Source organism: Delphinus delphis, chromosome 9 (assembly GCF_949987515.2).
Source record: "Delphinus delphis chromosome 9, mDelDel1.2, whole genome shotgun sequence".
NCBI lineage: Eukaryota > Metazoa > Chordata > Mammalia > Artiodactyla > Delphinidae > Delphinus > Delphinus delphis.
The window spans coordinates 64,873,082-64,888,703 of NC_082691.1; the positions used below are offsets into that span (position 1 = coordinate 64,873,082).

General features: G+C 37.8%; 1 protein-coding gene across 1 annotated transcript in view; it reads left to right on the forward strand.

Moving 5' to 3' along the window:
• NPSR1 (neuropeptide S receptor 1) overlaps window positions 1-15,622 on the forward strand; it is a 132,617-nt gene that overhangs the window by 17,136 nt on the left and 99,859 nt on the right. Inside the window, 1 exon segment of the mRNA XM_060019785.1 lies at window positions 6,598-6,727. Within this exon segment, the coding sequence (XP_059875768.1) occupies window positions 6,598-6,727 (130 nt within the window).

Below are 15,622 nucleotides of genomic sequence, written 5' to 3' on the forward strand. Positions count from 1 at the left end.
AGTAGCACCTCCAAAACAGAAAACAAATTCCCACAGTGTTATTTTTTTAATTATGTGGATCATGAGGAAGAATAGCTTCTTGGTATTTTTATTACATAGAATTACTTTGGTTTCTACTACATTGCAGAGATTTGGACCTAATTTATCCAAATGCTAGTGTTCTATGTTTCAAGGATCTAGAGCTCAAATAGCAATTTAAATGCTAATCTCAGTTCCTGGTACACAGCAGACACTTCATTTATTTGTTCAACAATATTAATTTCTACCTAGACTGGAGCCCAGTGGGTTTTAAGATGATTTCTAGCATCTGTGGTCTGATATACTATGGGAATTCAGATGGAATCCCAGAATTTAATTGCCTCAAAGCTTCCAGTGTACCCTATTTGTGATTAATCTGGAGGTCATTTTGTGATTCAAGAACGAATCACAAGAAGGGACTCACATTAAAATGAATGTGGGACACGTGCATTTCTGTTTCTGGTGAAATTCAAGGATTGACTAGTAACCAGAAAGCTGAATCAGCCTGTCATGTAAAGGCAGTCCCTGATTTGCACCAAAGCCTGATATGAATGAGAACAATTAGGCAGTGGGAAGTTAACACTGCTAATTAAACTCGAAATATGACCCATGGCAGTAATGATCAAATACTCCAGACTAGTAACTAACCCTTTCTGGTCAGAGTAGAAAGAGCTGTATTGAATAATACAGTTATTCAATATGTCCTGGAGGCTAAACTAAGAAATAAATGTTAGACAGTGAATTGCTTTCTTGTTCAGCCCCAGTTTGAGGGAGTTAAAGTTGTATTCTGTCACCTATGATGATGGTGTTGAGAAGTAGGGCAAAGGTAGTACATGCAATGAAGACAATTGGGGAAGATTCCAGATGGGGAGGAATCTTTTCTCTTGGTAGCAAGTTCTTTTAACTAAGGACAAAGACTCAGTGTGGACCTTTCTCCACGTTTGAAATAGTTTTTAGGACACAAGTCCAGTTTCTCATTATAAGCCTTTCTCTGATCTGTGACCACACTTAATGTTCATGGATGGTCCCTGTCTGTCATCACTAACCTGAAAGTTTTCAGTCTGCCTTCATGCATACTCTTGCCAAGCAACCTACTTGTTTGTTTGGCTACTTCTACTCATTTCTCAGACTCAACTCACATATTAATTTCTCCAGGATATACCTTTTGACCAACCATGACCAGTCCCTCCTCAAGTTCTACTACATGCCCCTTATTGGGGATCCTACAGCATCTCCATTACAGTAGTTCACACTGAAAATTTTTGTTTACATATATGCCTCTACCACCAGACTAGAAGCTCCCTGTCCTAGCCTTCCTTCTATGGTACTATGGAACTTCTGTGGAACTACGGTAAAGTTCCCAACGTATGTTGAACTTAGCTGCTAGATTCTCAATAAACGTTTGTTGAGCTTGATTATACAGACTGTAAACCAGTATAATCATTGTCACAGCAACATGACTTCAAGGACAGCTTCCTACTTCGGGCCTGAGTATCATTTCTACACCATCGTATAGGTATATGCCAAGGCTCTCCCTTCAGGGTAAATGCCTTCCCCCTCTGGTACACTACATGAGAGATCACAGGATGACACTTAGTGCCCAACTATTGATATTTGGGACCATCTTGGTCCACAGCCCTGCCGTCCACCTCAACAGACCCAGGCTGCGACAATACTTCCCATTCCATTCATGTTCTCTCTTCTAATGCAGGAGGCCTCCTGCCAGCTGGTCCTACCAGCCCCTAGTCAGAGAGTGCAACCTACATTTCTGTTCAAGACCCCTGTTAAAATGATATTAAGAGCCTTACAAAAATATAAGACTGGAATTAACATCCACACTTACATGCAGCTTTATGTAATTCTCTAATTTTTTTGTAATTTAATTAAACTAAATAATAAACTATAAATATATAGTTTATTTATAAATAATAAACTAATTACTTAAATTAAGTAACTAATTAAAAAGTCTCATTATATATTTTTTCATAATTGAGTATTAGCAATGAAGGCTATCCTGAAAGTAATCCAAGACGGAATTCCCAGAGGTCCAGGTAAAACAGCTAGAAAATGTGAGTGCAGATAGGTGGTTGTGATGACAATAATTCCATGGTATTTGCAAGGATGTCTCCAAGCTGGGTTACTGGGAGGGTGGTGAAAATGCAGATTTTCCAAAGGGGCATCGGCAGGAGGAGGGGGTCGTGGGGAAGTAGCCGAGGCAGAGGCTCCCATGAGCAAGCCTGGTCCTACCCCCGTGCCTCCTGCTTGACCTCCTTAGTGATTGCTGACCACCTGGCAATGCTTCTGAAGCAGCAGGTAGCGCGAGACACAGGGAAAAATTGGGACAAACTCCTGAATGACAGGTTTCCGATGGTTCAGAAATGGTCACTGCCCAAGGGTCTACAGATCCTCAGTGCACCTCATTCCCCAAGTCTAATGAGGCAGCTTTGGGAATCCAAAGCTTTGCAGTCTGCTCCTGCCTATCTCACTTCAGATTGTGTGCTCCCTGTGTTACATAGTGATTCAGCCTCAATGGAATTAGATGATTTCAGAGCTCTGCTTTTGATATTTCCAACCCACCTAAGCCAATTACTGAGGCTTGGAGCAGACCTCAGAGCCTGATGCTGTGAATGACAGGTGGTACACTGGTCTCAGTGACAGGACAGCAGAGCTTCTTGGACTGCTGGCTGAGAACTGAGGCTGAATCATAACCTTCTGAGACTTCATTTCCTCTCTTGGGAAGTATGATGTATTCTCTCCTTCCTGTGTTTGAGATATTCATCTTCAACATCACAGAAATAACAGGAACCATAAAATGAAACATAAAAATGTAAAGGGTAGAGAAAGCCCTGTGATCCCTGGGGCAGACGATGCAGCTGCATCTTGTGCGATATTTACGACTTCTGCTGTGTGGAAGCCACACGTTACTCCAGAGTCCATCCATCCAAACACATACTGAGCATTGACCTTACTCTCAGTCCTGGGGAAGACAGTCATGAAACCGACTCAGCTCCAAAAACCCAGCTTCAGACAAGTTTGGGTCAGAAGGAAAATGAAGATCTGTTTCCCACTTGAAAATTGAAAAGAAATGAGGCAGCTTCACCGTCTCTGGCCTAATATTCGAGCAGAAAGCCACTACAGGAAGCAGGGCATGGACTTTCAGTCAAGCAAAGCCATGTTCAAACTCCATCTGTATCGCTTATAAGCCAGGTATCCTAGATATCAACTTCTCTGAGCCCTACTTCCTCACCTATAAGAATGAGGACAGTGTCATCTCATCAGTCAGGCTGTGACGATTGGCAGCCCGACCAATGAGTACCTATTTACTGAGTACTTATTATACATTACAAACTAAGTCAGTCAGGTGCTAGATTAAAAAGTGATTCGCTCAAATAATGTTAGTTCCTATTCACTCTGTGATTGTTAAAGATACCTTAGAGTTTTTTTGTTTGCTTTGTTTGGTTTTGTTTGTTTTCAGTTTCTGGGACTGCAAAGGAAAAGAGGATTATTATTCCTTGGATTTGAATAAATCATGTCTTCCTCTCCAGACAAATCTGACATATCTAGTTTCAACAAGTCATACAGCTAAATGTCCTGTATTTCCTGAGATGATTTTCATTTCAAGTAACCTCTTACGATACTTATAAGTACCCTTGTCCTTGTCATCAACCATATATTCATCCATCAGATATTTATTAATCACTTTCTATGGGGAAGACAAAATTTCAGTCCAAAATGGTGACTCAGACTTAATGCCTGGCCTCATGGAAATCCTTCTGGCTCTGGAAGCATATCGCATGGAGTCAAATCCCAGGTATCAGCCCCATGGCAGCATCAGCATCGTCAAGAGAACACTGCAATTCATCCCTCTCAAACCAAGGTTGTAATTTTCTGCTCTGCAGGAAGCTGGGGTCACTGCGTGACCTCAGTAACTTGAGGTTAAAAACCAATTAGTCATAATCCCACAACTATTTAACTGAGCTTAAAACAGTCTCTAGTCACTGAAAAATTCCAAATTCACCTATTCCCTCTACTCACTATTGAGCATCTGGCTTGAATTTTTGCCTCACATGACCACTAGGGGGCATTTAATCCCCAACTATATTCTTAAACACTGGTTCTGAGAATGGTGTTGGTATACCGTCAGTACCTGTGGGGAAGAGGCGCAGGTGGAAAGCCTGTGAGGCTCAAGTGAAATTTCAGCAGACTGGAACTGAAAATAGGACAAAGAGGGTAAATTCAAGCATCATTCTTAAAAAGTAGTGAGTTATTTATAAATCACTGCTCAAACCTAAGTGTAGTCCATGAAACTAAGAAAGGAGATAAACCAAGTTTTATTTTGCATGTACTATGCATCAGTCACTGAGCTAGAAATCTCCATTTTTGTCATCATATCTATCCATCACAAGTATCCTGAGACAGATTTTATTTCTGTCTTCATTTTATAAACGAGAAAACAGGCTCAGAGAGGTTATCATTTACTGATGTGTCACACATCTAGCAAGTAGTAAAGAATCTGATTCCAAATCAGGCTGGTTTGAATGCCCACTCACTTTTCTACTAAATGGCTCACTTGACTGTGATGCTCAAATGCCTCTACACTTGTTTCCCCAATTCCTATTGTCATAATTCTCCAAATCCTCGTATTACCCTGGGATGCGTGTGTGTTTAGGTGTATGTGCAAGCATGGGTTTAAGTATACTATGAATAAATGATCCTACAACTATGTAATTGTTTTCATACTTAATGACCTTTGTACAACTTGATGAAACAGGACTTAATTCTGGCTGGGTATAATTTATACAATCTACATGTTTTAGTCTCCTTTGTAGTGCCAACACTTTCTACTAGAGACAATTCACTGATACTGAATGAATTAACAAATAAAGAAACATGGCTCTTGGAAAGCAACAGTAGGGAACTTCTCTCACCTGGAAATTTCCTGGAGCCAGTGACTTAAGGTTGAGATTGTCTTTCAATAGAAAACTCCAAAGCAGAAGGAGTGGACCTGATTTCACAGGATTTGTTCAACCTGCTCCGTACACATCATCGAATCCCAAGGAGAACAGACCCTGACCTGTTCACAGAGCACCCTGGGACGCCCAGCCCAAAGCACAGTTACTGCAAGCTCCTAAGAAAAGGCTCAGGCGAGCCAGCACTGACTGCTCCAGCCCTCCTGAGGCTTGACCTCCAAGTCACTGATACATCTAACCGGGATAATTTGATTTGCAGTGTTTCAGAGTGGCAAGTCTGAAATCCTTAAAGGATATAGCAGGCTGGAAACTTAGGCTTGATTTCTATGTCCCACAAGGAATTCTTGAGGAAGCATTCCTTCTTCCCGGAGGAACCTCGGCTTTTGCTCTCAAGGCTTTCAACTCATTGGTTGAAGTCCACCCATATTAGGGAGGGTAATCTGCCTTTATTTAAAGTCGAGCGATTGTAGATGTTGATCACATCTATAAAACACCTTCACAACAACCACCTTACACTAGGGTTTGACCACACAGTTGGGTCCTCTAGCCTGGCCAGGTTGACACATACAATTTTACCATCACAAGGGGTTTCTTCAGGCTCTTCTTACCATCTTCTCCAAACAGAAGCACTTCTCATTCCAGTCTTAGACGTGTGCATTCTTACCAGGACTCTGCCCAGACCTTTTGGGCTGAAGTCTCTTGGCTTCTGATTTCCGACTTGCCTCTGGATCCCCTTGGCTCCCTGTTCCTCACCCACAGCTCAGCCCACCCCGTCCTTATGTCCAACCCATCCTGTTCCCCCAGGCTTCTGCTTATTCTGGGCTATGGACTTTAGGTAGATGGAAAGTTCCATTTGAAGGAAGAGTGGAAAACTTTTTATGAAGAACTTGACATTTTAAATGAGTAGCATTCCTGCTTTATTCATCTTTACTAATTATACACTATTCAGTGGAACTTTAATATTACTATATTATATAATTCTGTCAAAGGAGAAATAGTAAGATAACCCATAATCACACTACCCTAAAATAACCACGCTTAACATTTTAGTATACTTCAGTCTTTTCCCTGCATGTATAATTTTGCAGAGTTGTAATCACACCCAACATACAATTTTATTATGTTTTTCCATTTACCATTATATTATAAGCATTTTTAATGTTGCCACATAATCTTCATGTCTGTCATTGTTAATAGCTACATAATAGTTCACTGAATTGAAGTGCTTTATTTACTTAACTATCCTATTATCTTTCAACCATTTCCAATTTCTTCTTACAGTAAATATGCGTAGTGATTGTAGTGTTCTTTTTCAAACTTAGAATTCTTTCACATAGGCTTAAAATTGTTTGGCAAGAATACTGTGTATACATTTTTGTCTCTTGACATATATTTCCAAATGGATCTTTTTAAAGGTTGCATCAATTTACACTGCTGCCAGTGTAAATAAGGACAACTGTGTCTTTGTTCTCTTGAGAGTAGAGCTTTGACAGGTGGGGATAGGAGACCAGGAGGAAGACATTTCAACACCAAAGCCTGAGCCTTGCATTCTGTAAAGTACCCTGATCCTCACTGATACACCAGTTTTGTGTTGCTTTGTTTCTCACAGACTGAGCAGTTGATAACTCTGTGGGTCCTCTGTGTTTTTACCATTGTTGGAAATGCCATCATGCTGTTCTCTACACTGAGAAGGAAGAGGAAGTCGAGAATGACCTTTGTGGCTCAGCTGGCCATCACAGGTACATAACTGCAGTGTGTGCAGAATTCCAATGGCTCCTCACTTTCAATTATTTTACCAATAGAATTGGTGTATTATCAGTCCAAAATGCAACCGCAAATTTGGGAGAAATTTCTACAGGGATATAAAACTCAAATTTGAATTTTTCTTCCAGCAAATTTAACATATTTAAATATTTATAAGATTCCATTATAAAAATAACTCCTTATACAACAAACTTGAAAATATCATTATCAGTGCTACCAAAGCATTCTAAAGAGTTCTACTTTCCCTATACACAGCAGCCTCCATGGTTCACTAAGGTGATATTACCATATCATACCGTCTTATGAGCTTAAAGAATATATCCCAGAAAATAGAGTAAAGGGTAATTAGGATTATCGAGTAAATGCAAAATTCTTGGATGAGGGTATAATAACTTTCTTTCACCATATTTTTTCAATTACAGTGTTGTAACCAACATTCTACAAAACTATGTGTTCTTCTAGAGTGTAAGAATTTAGAGGTGGTAAGGATATCAGCTTAGAATTTAAAGTACTGTCAAGAATAATAATAAATGAACTGAAATTTCACCATCTATTGTCAAAAAGAAGAGTTGCATGTTCTAGTCAAATCCATAGTCTGCTATGTTAACCTGGGCTTAATTTCTCACGAATGTTCTAGATAGTCTAGATAGTCTAGATAAATTAATTTGTTAATACCCTCTGGAAAAACTCAAGGGGTCAGATCAGGAGCATTTCAACTGAAGAATTCTTGGAGAGAGAAAGTTTGCCTAGAGTCTGAGATTAGGCTAACTTCTTACTTAAAGTGTTAAAATTTCCTTCATACACATTTCACCATGATCTCAGATCCTGTAGTAAGGGATTTGAGAATACATATCTGAGTCTTTAGTATGTATAAAAAGGTTACTCTGGTATCAGCTGAAGGATCCTATTCTTTCAGATTTACATAAATTTGATTTGAGTCCCTTATCCTATGCTAATGGCCTCCCCAAGATTTCTTCAAATTTTCTGGACTTTATATTTTTAGTCATCACTTCTGGTTCTTACTTGCTAACTCTGCTGAACCTTTGCTCTCTTTTACAGGCATTTCACCTTCCCTAGTCTTTTTTTTTTCTTTTTAAGCCATACTGACCCTAACAGGGCACTCAGCTCCCCTTTCTTTTATATTCTTTAAAATCATCCACAGAAACATAACTTTCTATGTTTAAAAGACTTTGTCAAATGTTTCTGGCAACAGAGGGAGATTGCATTATAGCAAAGCAAATATATTAAAATTGAATATTATATATTTTTGAAACTTTCAGCTACGACCAATTGTGTCTTTGACTCTCCAATGTTGTTTTATAGGATAACCAAATTTTTTCACATAAACATATTCTTGAATCATCAGATTCAATTGACATCATCAGTGACACACATATTTGGAAAATTAAATTCAGAGACATTAATTCTTGGCTCTTCTGATAGAGAAAAGTAAGAGTTAACAGTTATTACTGGGTAAGGCAATATTAATGCCCTTCATTAAATAATATTTTCCATAATGACTCACCTCCTAAGAGCAGCTTCCTACTTACAGGCCGGTATCCTTGAGTGATTCTTTAAGGAACATTTTGATTTCCATTTAGTAGGTGAATCAATTGGAGTCAGATTCATCTGCACATCTATAAAATCCAGATAATGGTGGCTTAAGTTTACAAGGATTTATTTTCACCTATGTAAAGAATTCTGGAGGTAGACGGTCCAGGGCTCATATTTTATTTTCTTATCACTGGGGTCTCAGGCTCCTGTATATATATTTTTACTCTATTAAAGGATTTTCATACTCAAGGTCACCTCATGGTATGGATGGCTCCTGGTTCAAGGTGGCTGCTAGAACTCCTGCCATAATCCCCAGATTCTAGTCTAACAAAAAGGACGAGAGGAGGAAGGACAAGAGGGGCTCATGCCAGCTATGTGTCCTCTTAACTGGCATTCCTAGAACTCCCACCCATTAATTTTTGCTTGCATCTCATTTGTTATCTCTAACTGAAGAAAAGCTGGTAAATGTTTTTGTTTGTTCATTTTTAACCCATTGGCCAGAATAAAATCAAGCTGCTTTTCCTAAGGAAGAATGAGAGAACAGAGATAAGTAGCAGTCTCTGGCATAGCTTGTCTTCCATATTTCAGTTTCCATTGAGAACTGAGAAGTTTAGACAATGAATCTCTGTTTGACTACCCGTTTGACTGCTTTGAAGGTGCTTCCTCCAGAGTGCCATGCTTTCTTCTTTAGACCTCATGTCTTGGAAGGCCAGCACTTCACATGTTGTCCAAACACTGCAGTGACCCATTGGATGACTGCCCCATTAAGTAGATAAACTCCTATTGTTGACTATTCACATAACCTCCCCCCCCACCCAGTTTTTGGCTATTATTAGCAATTCTGCAATGAATATTCTCACAATTAAATCTTGTGAGCATTCTTTATTATTTATTTAAGAAAATTTATAGACATGAACTTACTGCATCAAAAGAAGACACTTCAAACTGGCCAATGTCCTGTTAGGTCACCCAAGATTAAAAGATGATGAAAAATGTCATGGGACAAATGCTCTAGAAACTACCAACACAGATCCACACTGAGTCTTGTTTAAAAAGGACCCTGAAAACAAAAGCCCTACTGGCTTGCAATAGTTATGAGGACACGGATTCTCTTTGTTCGCCTATAAATGTTCTATCTGTACCTACTCAAGGCTAATTTGCTTATTTTAAAAAGGAGCATTTTCTTCCACCCTAGCCAGTGTATCAGAGAAGAAGACACACCTAATCTGGCCTTTCTTTCCCCCACAGTAATTATAGCAGCACTCGTATTTGTGAAAACAAAGAACACATCATTTACAAGACATTTGAAGAATTGTTTTTATTTTGCATCTGTATATTTTAATTCACTTCCCTCTTCTCCATATTTCTTTTCCCTTCAAAAAATCTTACCTAATTCTCTATATCTTCCATTAGGAATTTTGACTGTAGGTTTAGTCTTGAGAACGGAAGGAAACCAGAAGTTCTTAAAGCTGCTATTTTGGCATATTCTGCCATTCTTAGCACTTCCATTTTAACAATCTATTGGATGAATTTAATGACTGTTTATATTTTATGAGCTAAAGTGCCAATTAAAATTTATTAGTCATTTATCATCTTCAAGACTGACTTGTCTGTTTTATTCAAATGCCATAAAGAAGGGGAGCTAATGAGAGTAACTCCCATTGAGTGTTCAACCAAGGAAAGACAGAAAATATATATTTTTTGGCACATATTCAAATAACATCCTTCTTCTGATGGGACCAAATCTTCTCACATTGGTGGTAATTAGCTTTGCCTCAAAGCACTTTCTGGAGAGCAATTTACTAATAAACGAAGGTATGTGCCACCCTCAAAGCCTTCCTGTTAATTATCTGACAGCAGAGAAAATTGAGAGGTTCAGGCAGGGAGGTGAGACCAGGAAGACTGAGGTATTCAAGGCCATCCATGGAGTTCACTACCACTTCCAATGCTAATTTCACTCACTTTTTCCCTGGGGTTTTGAGTTGCATACTCAGTTCATTTATTTATTTTAATTCTGCTCATTCGTTTTTTAAATATTTTTTCAGCTTTATTGAGATAAAGTTGACATAGACTATGTAAAAGCTTAATATGTACAAAGTAATGATATGCTGTATGTACCTATTGCAATAAATTCAGTTAGCATCCATCACCTCACATAGTTACAATCTGTGTTTGGCGGGGGAGGTGAGTATGTTAAGAACTTTTAAAATCTACTCTCTAAGCAACTTTCAAATATACAATACAGTATTGTTAATGATGGTCACCATGTTGTACATTACATCCCCAGAACTTATTCTTCTCATAACCAGAAATTTGTTCCCTTCGACCATCTTCACCCATTTCCCCCAATCCCCACCTCTGGTAACCACCAATTTGTCCTCTGTTTCTATGAGTTCTTTTTTTTTTTTTTCAGATTCCACATATAGCATTTGTCTTTGACATTTCATAATGCCTTCAAGATTCATTTATGTTATCACAAATGGGAGGATCTCTTTCTTTTTATGGTTGAATAATATTCCATCGTGTATGTGTACCATGTATTCTTTTTTTTATAAATTTATTTATTTTATTTATTTATTTTTGCCTGCATTGGGTCTTCGTTGCTGCGTGTGGGCTTTCTCTAGTTGCGGCGAGCGGGGGCTACTGTTTATTGCAGTGCGCAGGATTCTCACGGAGGTGGCTTCTCTTGTTGCGGAGTGTGGTCTCTAGGCGCGCGGGCTTCAGTAGCTGTGGCGCTCAGGTTTAGTTGCTCCGCGGCATGTGCGATCTTCCCGGACCAGGGCTCGAACCTGTGTTCCCTGAATTGGCAGACAGATTCTTAACCACTGCGCCACCAGAGAAGCCCTATACCATGTATTCTTTATCCATTAATCCACTGATGAAAACTTAGGTTGTTTCCATGTTTTGGTTATTGTATATAATGCTGTCATAAACATGGAGGTACAGATACTTTGAAGATAGAGATTTAATTTCCTTTGGATATATATACACAGGAGTGAAATTGCTGGATCATATGGGAGTTTTTAATTTCTTAAGGAAACTCCATACTGTTTTCCATAGTGGCTACACCAATTTACATTCCCACCAAAAATGTACAAAAGTCCCCTTTTCTCCACATCCTCACCAACACTTACCTCTTGTCTTTCTGATAATAGCCATTCTAACGTTTGTGGTGATAACTCTTTGTGGTTTTGATTTGTGTTTCCCTGGTGATTAGTGATGTTGAGTATCTTTTCTTGTACCTGTTGGCCATTTGAATATTTTCTTTGGAAAAATGTCTATTTATGTTCTGTGCCCATAATTTAAATGGATTATTTCTATTTTGGCTATTGAGTTGTATGAGTTTCTTATATATTTTGGATATTAACCCCTTATCAGATATATTGTTTGCAAATATTTTCTCCCATTCCATATGTTGCCTTTTCATTTTGTTGATCATTTCTTTTTTTATGTATAAGCATTTTAGTTTGACATATTCCTGCCTGGTTATTTTGCTTTTGTTACCTATGCTTTGGGTGTCATATCCATAAAATCATCGCCAAGAACAATACTGAGGAGTTTTTCCCTATGTATTCTTCTAGGAGTTTGATGGCTTCAAGATCTTACATTTTCCTTTAATCCACTTCAAATTAATCTTTGTGAGCAGTGTAAGATACGGGGTCCAGTTTCATTTTTTTGCATGTGAATATCCAGTTTTCCCAGCACACTTATTGAAGAAATTATCTTTTATCCATTGAGTATTCTTGGCTCCCTACAGTCAACTATTAGTTGACTTTATATTCATGGGTTTATTTCTGGTCTCTCAATTCTGTTTCAATGGTCTATGTGTCTATATTTATGCCAGTACCATACTGTTTTGATTATTATAGCTTTGTAGTATATTTTGAAATCAGAATGTGTAATGCCTCCAGTTTTGTTCTTCTTTCTCAGAATTTCTTTGGGTATTTGAGGTCTTTTGTGGTTTGATATGAATTTTAGGAATTTTTTTCTATTTCTGTGGAAAAATGCCATTGAAATCTTGACAGGGATTGCATTGAATCTATAGATTGTTTTGGGTATTATGGACATTTTAACAACATTAAATTTTCCAATCCATGAACAGGGGGTATCTTTCCATTTATTTGTGTCTTCTTCAATTTCTTTAATCAGTATCTTACAATTTTCTGTGTGCAGATCTTTCACCTCCTTCATTAAATTTATTAATAAGTATTTTATTGTTTTGGATGCTATTGAAAATGGGATTGTTTCCTTTATTTCTTTTTCAGATAATTCTTAGTGCATCAAAATGCAGCTGACTTTTGTATGTTGATTTTATATCCTGCAACCCAAATCAGGCAAAAATACCAACTAAGCTCCCTAGCCAAATGGGGTCACCATCTGTGATCTTTGCTCTGGTGCATGTGTGAAGAGAAATGTCATCTGCCAAGATCTGAGCACTGGTTGTTATAAGCTCCACCCTTCTTCTCTGCTTGTTTCTGATCCACAGTGGTCAAGCCCTGCAGATTTTCCCAGTGATTCTTGTGAGCTGAGACCAGAGAGGGCATCCTGGGAAGCGTCCTGCAACACTGGGGGAAGTGGATGCGCACTTTGGGATATTTTTTCCCCACTGGAGAAATTGTAGGCCCAGTAGGGCCCTCTCAGTGTGGCCTTGTGCCTGCCTGGGGGAAGGATGATGCTGTCAGAGTGTAGTTCTTCAAATTACCCTTCTAACGTGGTTCTTCTTGGTCTCTGTGGTCCAGGGGGTTGTTTCACATCACCCCTGTGTTCTAGAGTTTTCACAATCATGTCTTGTCTATGGACACTTGCTAGTTGGTCTTCTTGTGAGGAGGACTGAAGTCAGGAATGATCTATGTTGCCATCTTGATGACATTACTTGTAATTCTTCCCTTTCATAATGAAAATGCTTAAGACTAAGGATTTTTTTCTGAATGCATAAATTTTATGAGATAATTCTTATTGTTTTTATTTTCCAAATATTTTAGTGTTGAATTTTTAATTTCCTCTTTCACTACTAAATAACTATTTAGTAGTTTTTGGTTATTCTTATCTTTAATTTCTAGGCAACTTTATTTTTCTTTAACATTTTGTAATTCACATTTAATTTTATTGCCTTGCAGTCAGAGAATATTTTTAGAAGGATTCCTGCTCTTTGGAATTTACTAAAAGTACTTTTGAGGTGTAACACGTAATTATTTATTTTGAAAAATATCTAACGTTTACTAAAATTAGGACATAATAATTAAAATTGGGGAAATTAAAAAAAAAATCACCTAAATGAAAAAAAGCAATGGTTGTTTACTTTAGAGCTTACTATAGCAAGGAAGTCAGTCAGTATCATTTGTGTTGGCAGGACTCAAAGGTAGGCAGAGGAGTGGGAAAGCTTTGTATCACACACAAAAAAAGGAAAGGCTGCAGGTGTGCCCTGATTGGAAACTGTTGGCATGGGAAGCAGTAGGCAGACTAACCAGAAGCACAGCATCCTATGTGATTGGTTAGCATTGCATATTTGTCTTTCTCTGTTTGGTCCTAAGTTGGAAGCAGAGTCGGTTATTAATAAGGGAAGCTGTCAGTTATTAATCAAGTGCTTCCTATTTGGGGCAGATCACTAGAGCAGTTATCGTTTGGCTTTCTGGACTGGTTGCTACAGATAGGAGGCTGGCTTCCTGAGCTGGTTACTTCAGGTTGCAGTTCAGAGTTCCATTTTTATATACAGTCTGGTCATTGTCCATATGTATATTCAGTCTCTCAATGTATTCTTTGTGCTTATCTTTCTGAATTTGCCCTTATTAATTACAGTCTTCAGATTTTCTCTATTTCCATATATGTACTTCTTGCCTATTTGATATGTCATGAGTGACTAAAAGTGGTTAAAAAGTTTCACACTTTGTCTAATTTTCTCCCAGTATTTTTTATCAATATTTATTTTATAAATTTTAACATTTTGTTATTTGGCTCCTAAAGGCTCCTGACTAATATATCTTTAATATAGGTCTGAGTGCTTAATGTTACAAACACACACACACACACACACACACACACACACACACACACACACACAATCCTTCTAGTTTCATTTATTAGCTTGCTTAAATTTTATTTATGTGATATTAATATTAAATGCGTCTATTTAATTTTTATTGCATTTGTTTTCCAAGCACGGGACTAAGCATTTTAATAAAATCTCATTTAAAAAATATATTTATCTCATTTGTCTTCTGCTTTGTGACTATGCTTGCAATAATTATCAGCAAGTATTTCTATATTTGAATGTTTCAATGCTCACCAATAGTTGGCTTCCCCATTCTTGGTTCCTTTATTTTGATAGAGCTTCCAATTTTCTGGAGTACTTTGAGTGCTAATATTTTTCCTCATTCAGCCTGGATAGGATTCTCAAGCACCCGGCATCAATGAAAAAGACTTTCTCTTGCCTCCAAGACAATGGCAGTATAGATGAGGAAATCTTGAATTCACAACTCAGATCACCATAGATGTTGCTCCACGGACTTCTGGCACCCCATGTTACAGAGGAGTCTAAAGTCAGCCTGGAATTTCTTCCTTTATAGCTTACCAGATTTTTTCTTTTGTTTCCAGATTTTCTTTTCCTTTTTTTGCTGCGCTGAGCTGGGTATGGGATCTTAGTTCCCTTACCAGGGAACAAACCTGCACCCCCTGCAATGGAAGCTCAGAGTCTTAACCACTGGACCTCCAGGGAAGTCCCCTAATTTTTGTTTTTTTTGAGGATTCATACTTTTACCTGGTTATATCTATTTATTGATCCACTATATCAGTTCTGTTTTTTGCCAAGTAAGCTCTTTGGATCTGCAGATTAAAGTGATTTCTTAGCTCATTTTATTTATGTCTGAATATTGATTATCTTCCATTTATTCTTATCTTATGTTCAGGAGCACTAACTATTCATACGTCAGTAACTATGGTCCTTCTCTCTCACCATTTATATATCTTGGTCCTATTCTTCTAACTATTAAAACTTTTTCTAATTATTGATTTGATTTTGATTAGCAGTGTTAACTCTACCTTTTGATGTTTCTAAAGTATCTTAAAAGTTGCCTTTCCTTTGAGCAGTTTCAAAACATTCATTCCTTATATTATCCAGTACCTTTTTATTTCTGTCAACTTCTCAGTATTTCTCTTTTCACAACTTACCTAATGTCTTATTATCTCATCTTTCACCTTTTATGCCACAATGTCAAAGTTTTTCTTAAGTGTAAAAAGAACACAAAACACACTGCTTAAGATTTAAGTATGTTTCCTGAACTAAAAGGGTTTTAAAGGATTTTTTTTTCTGACATTTGTGT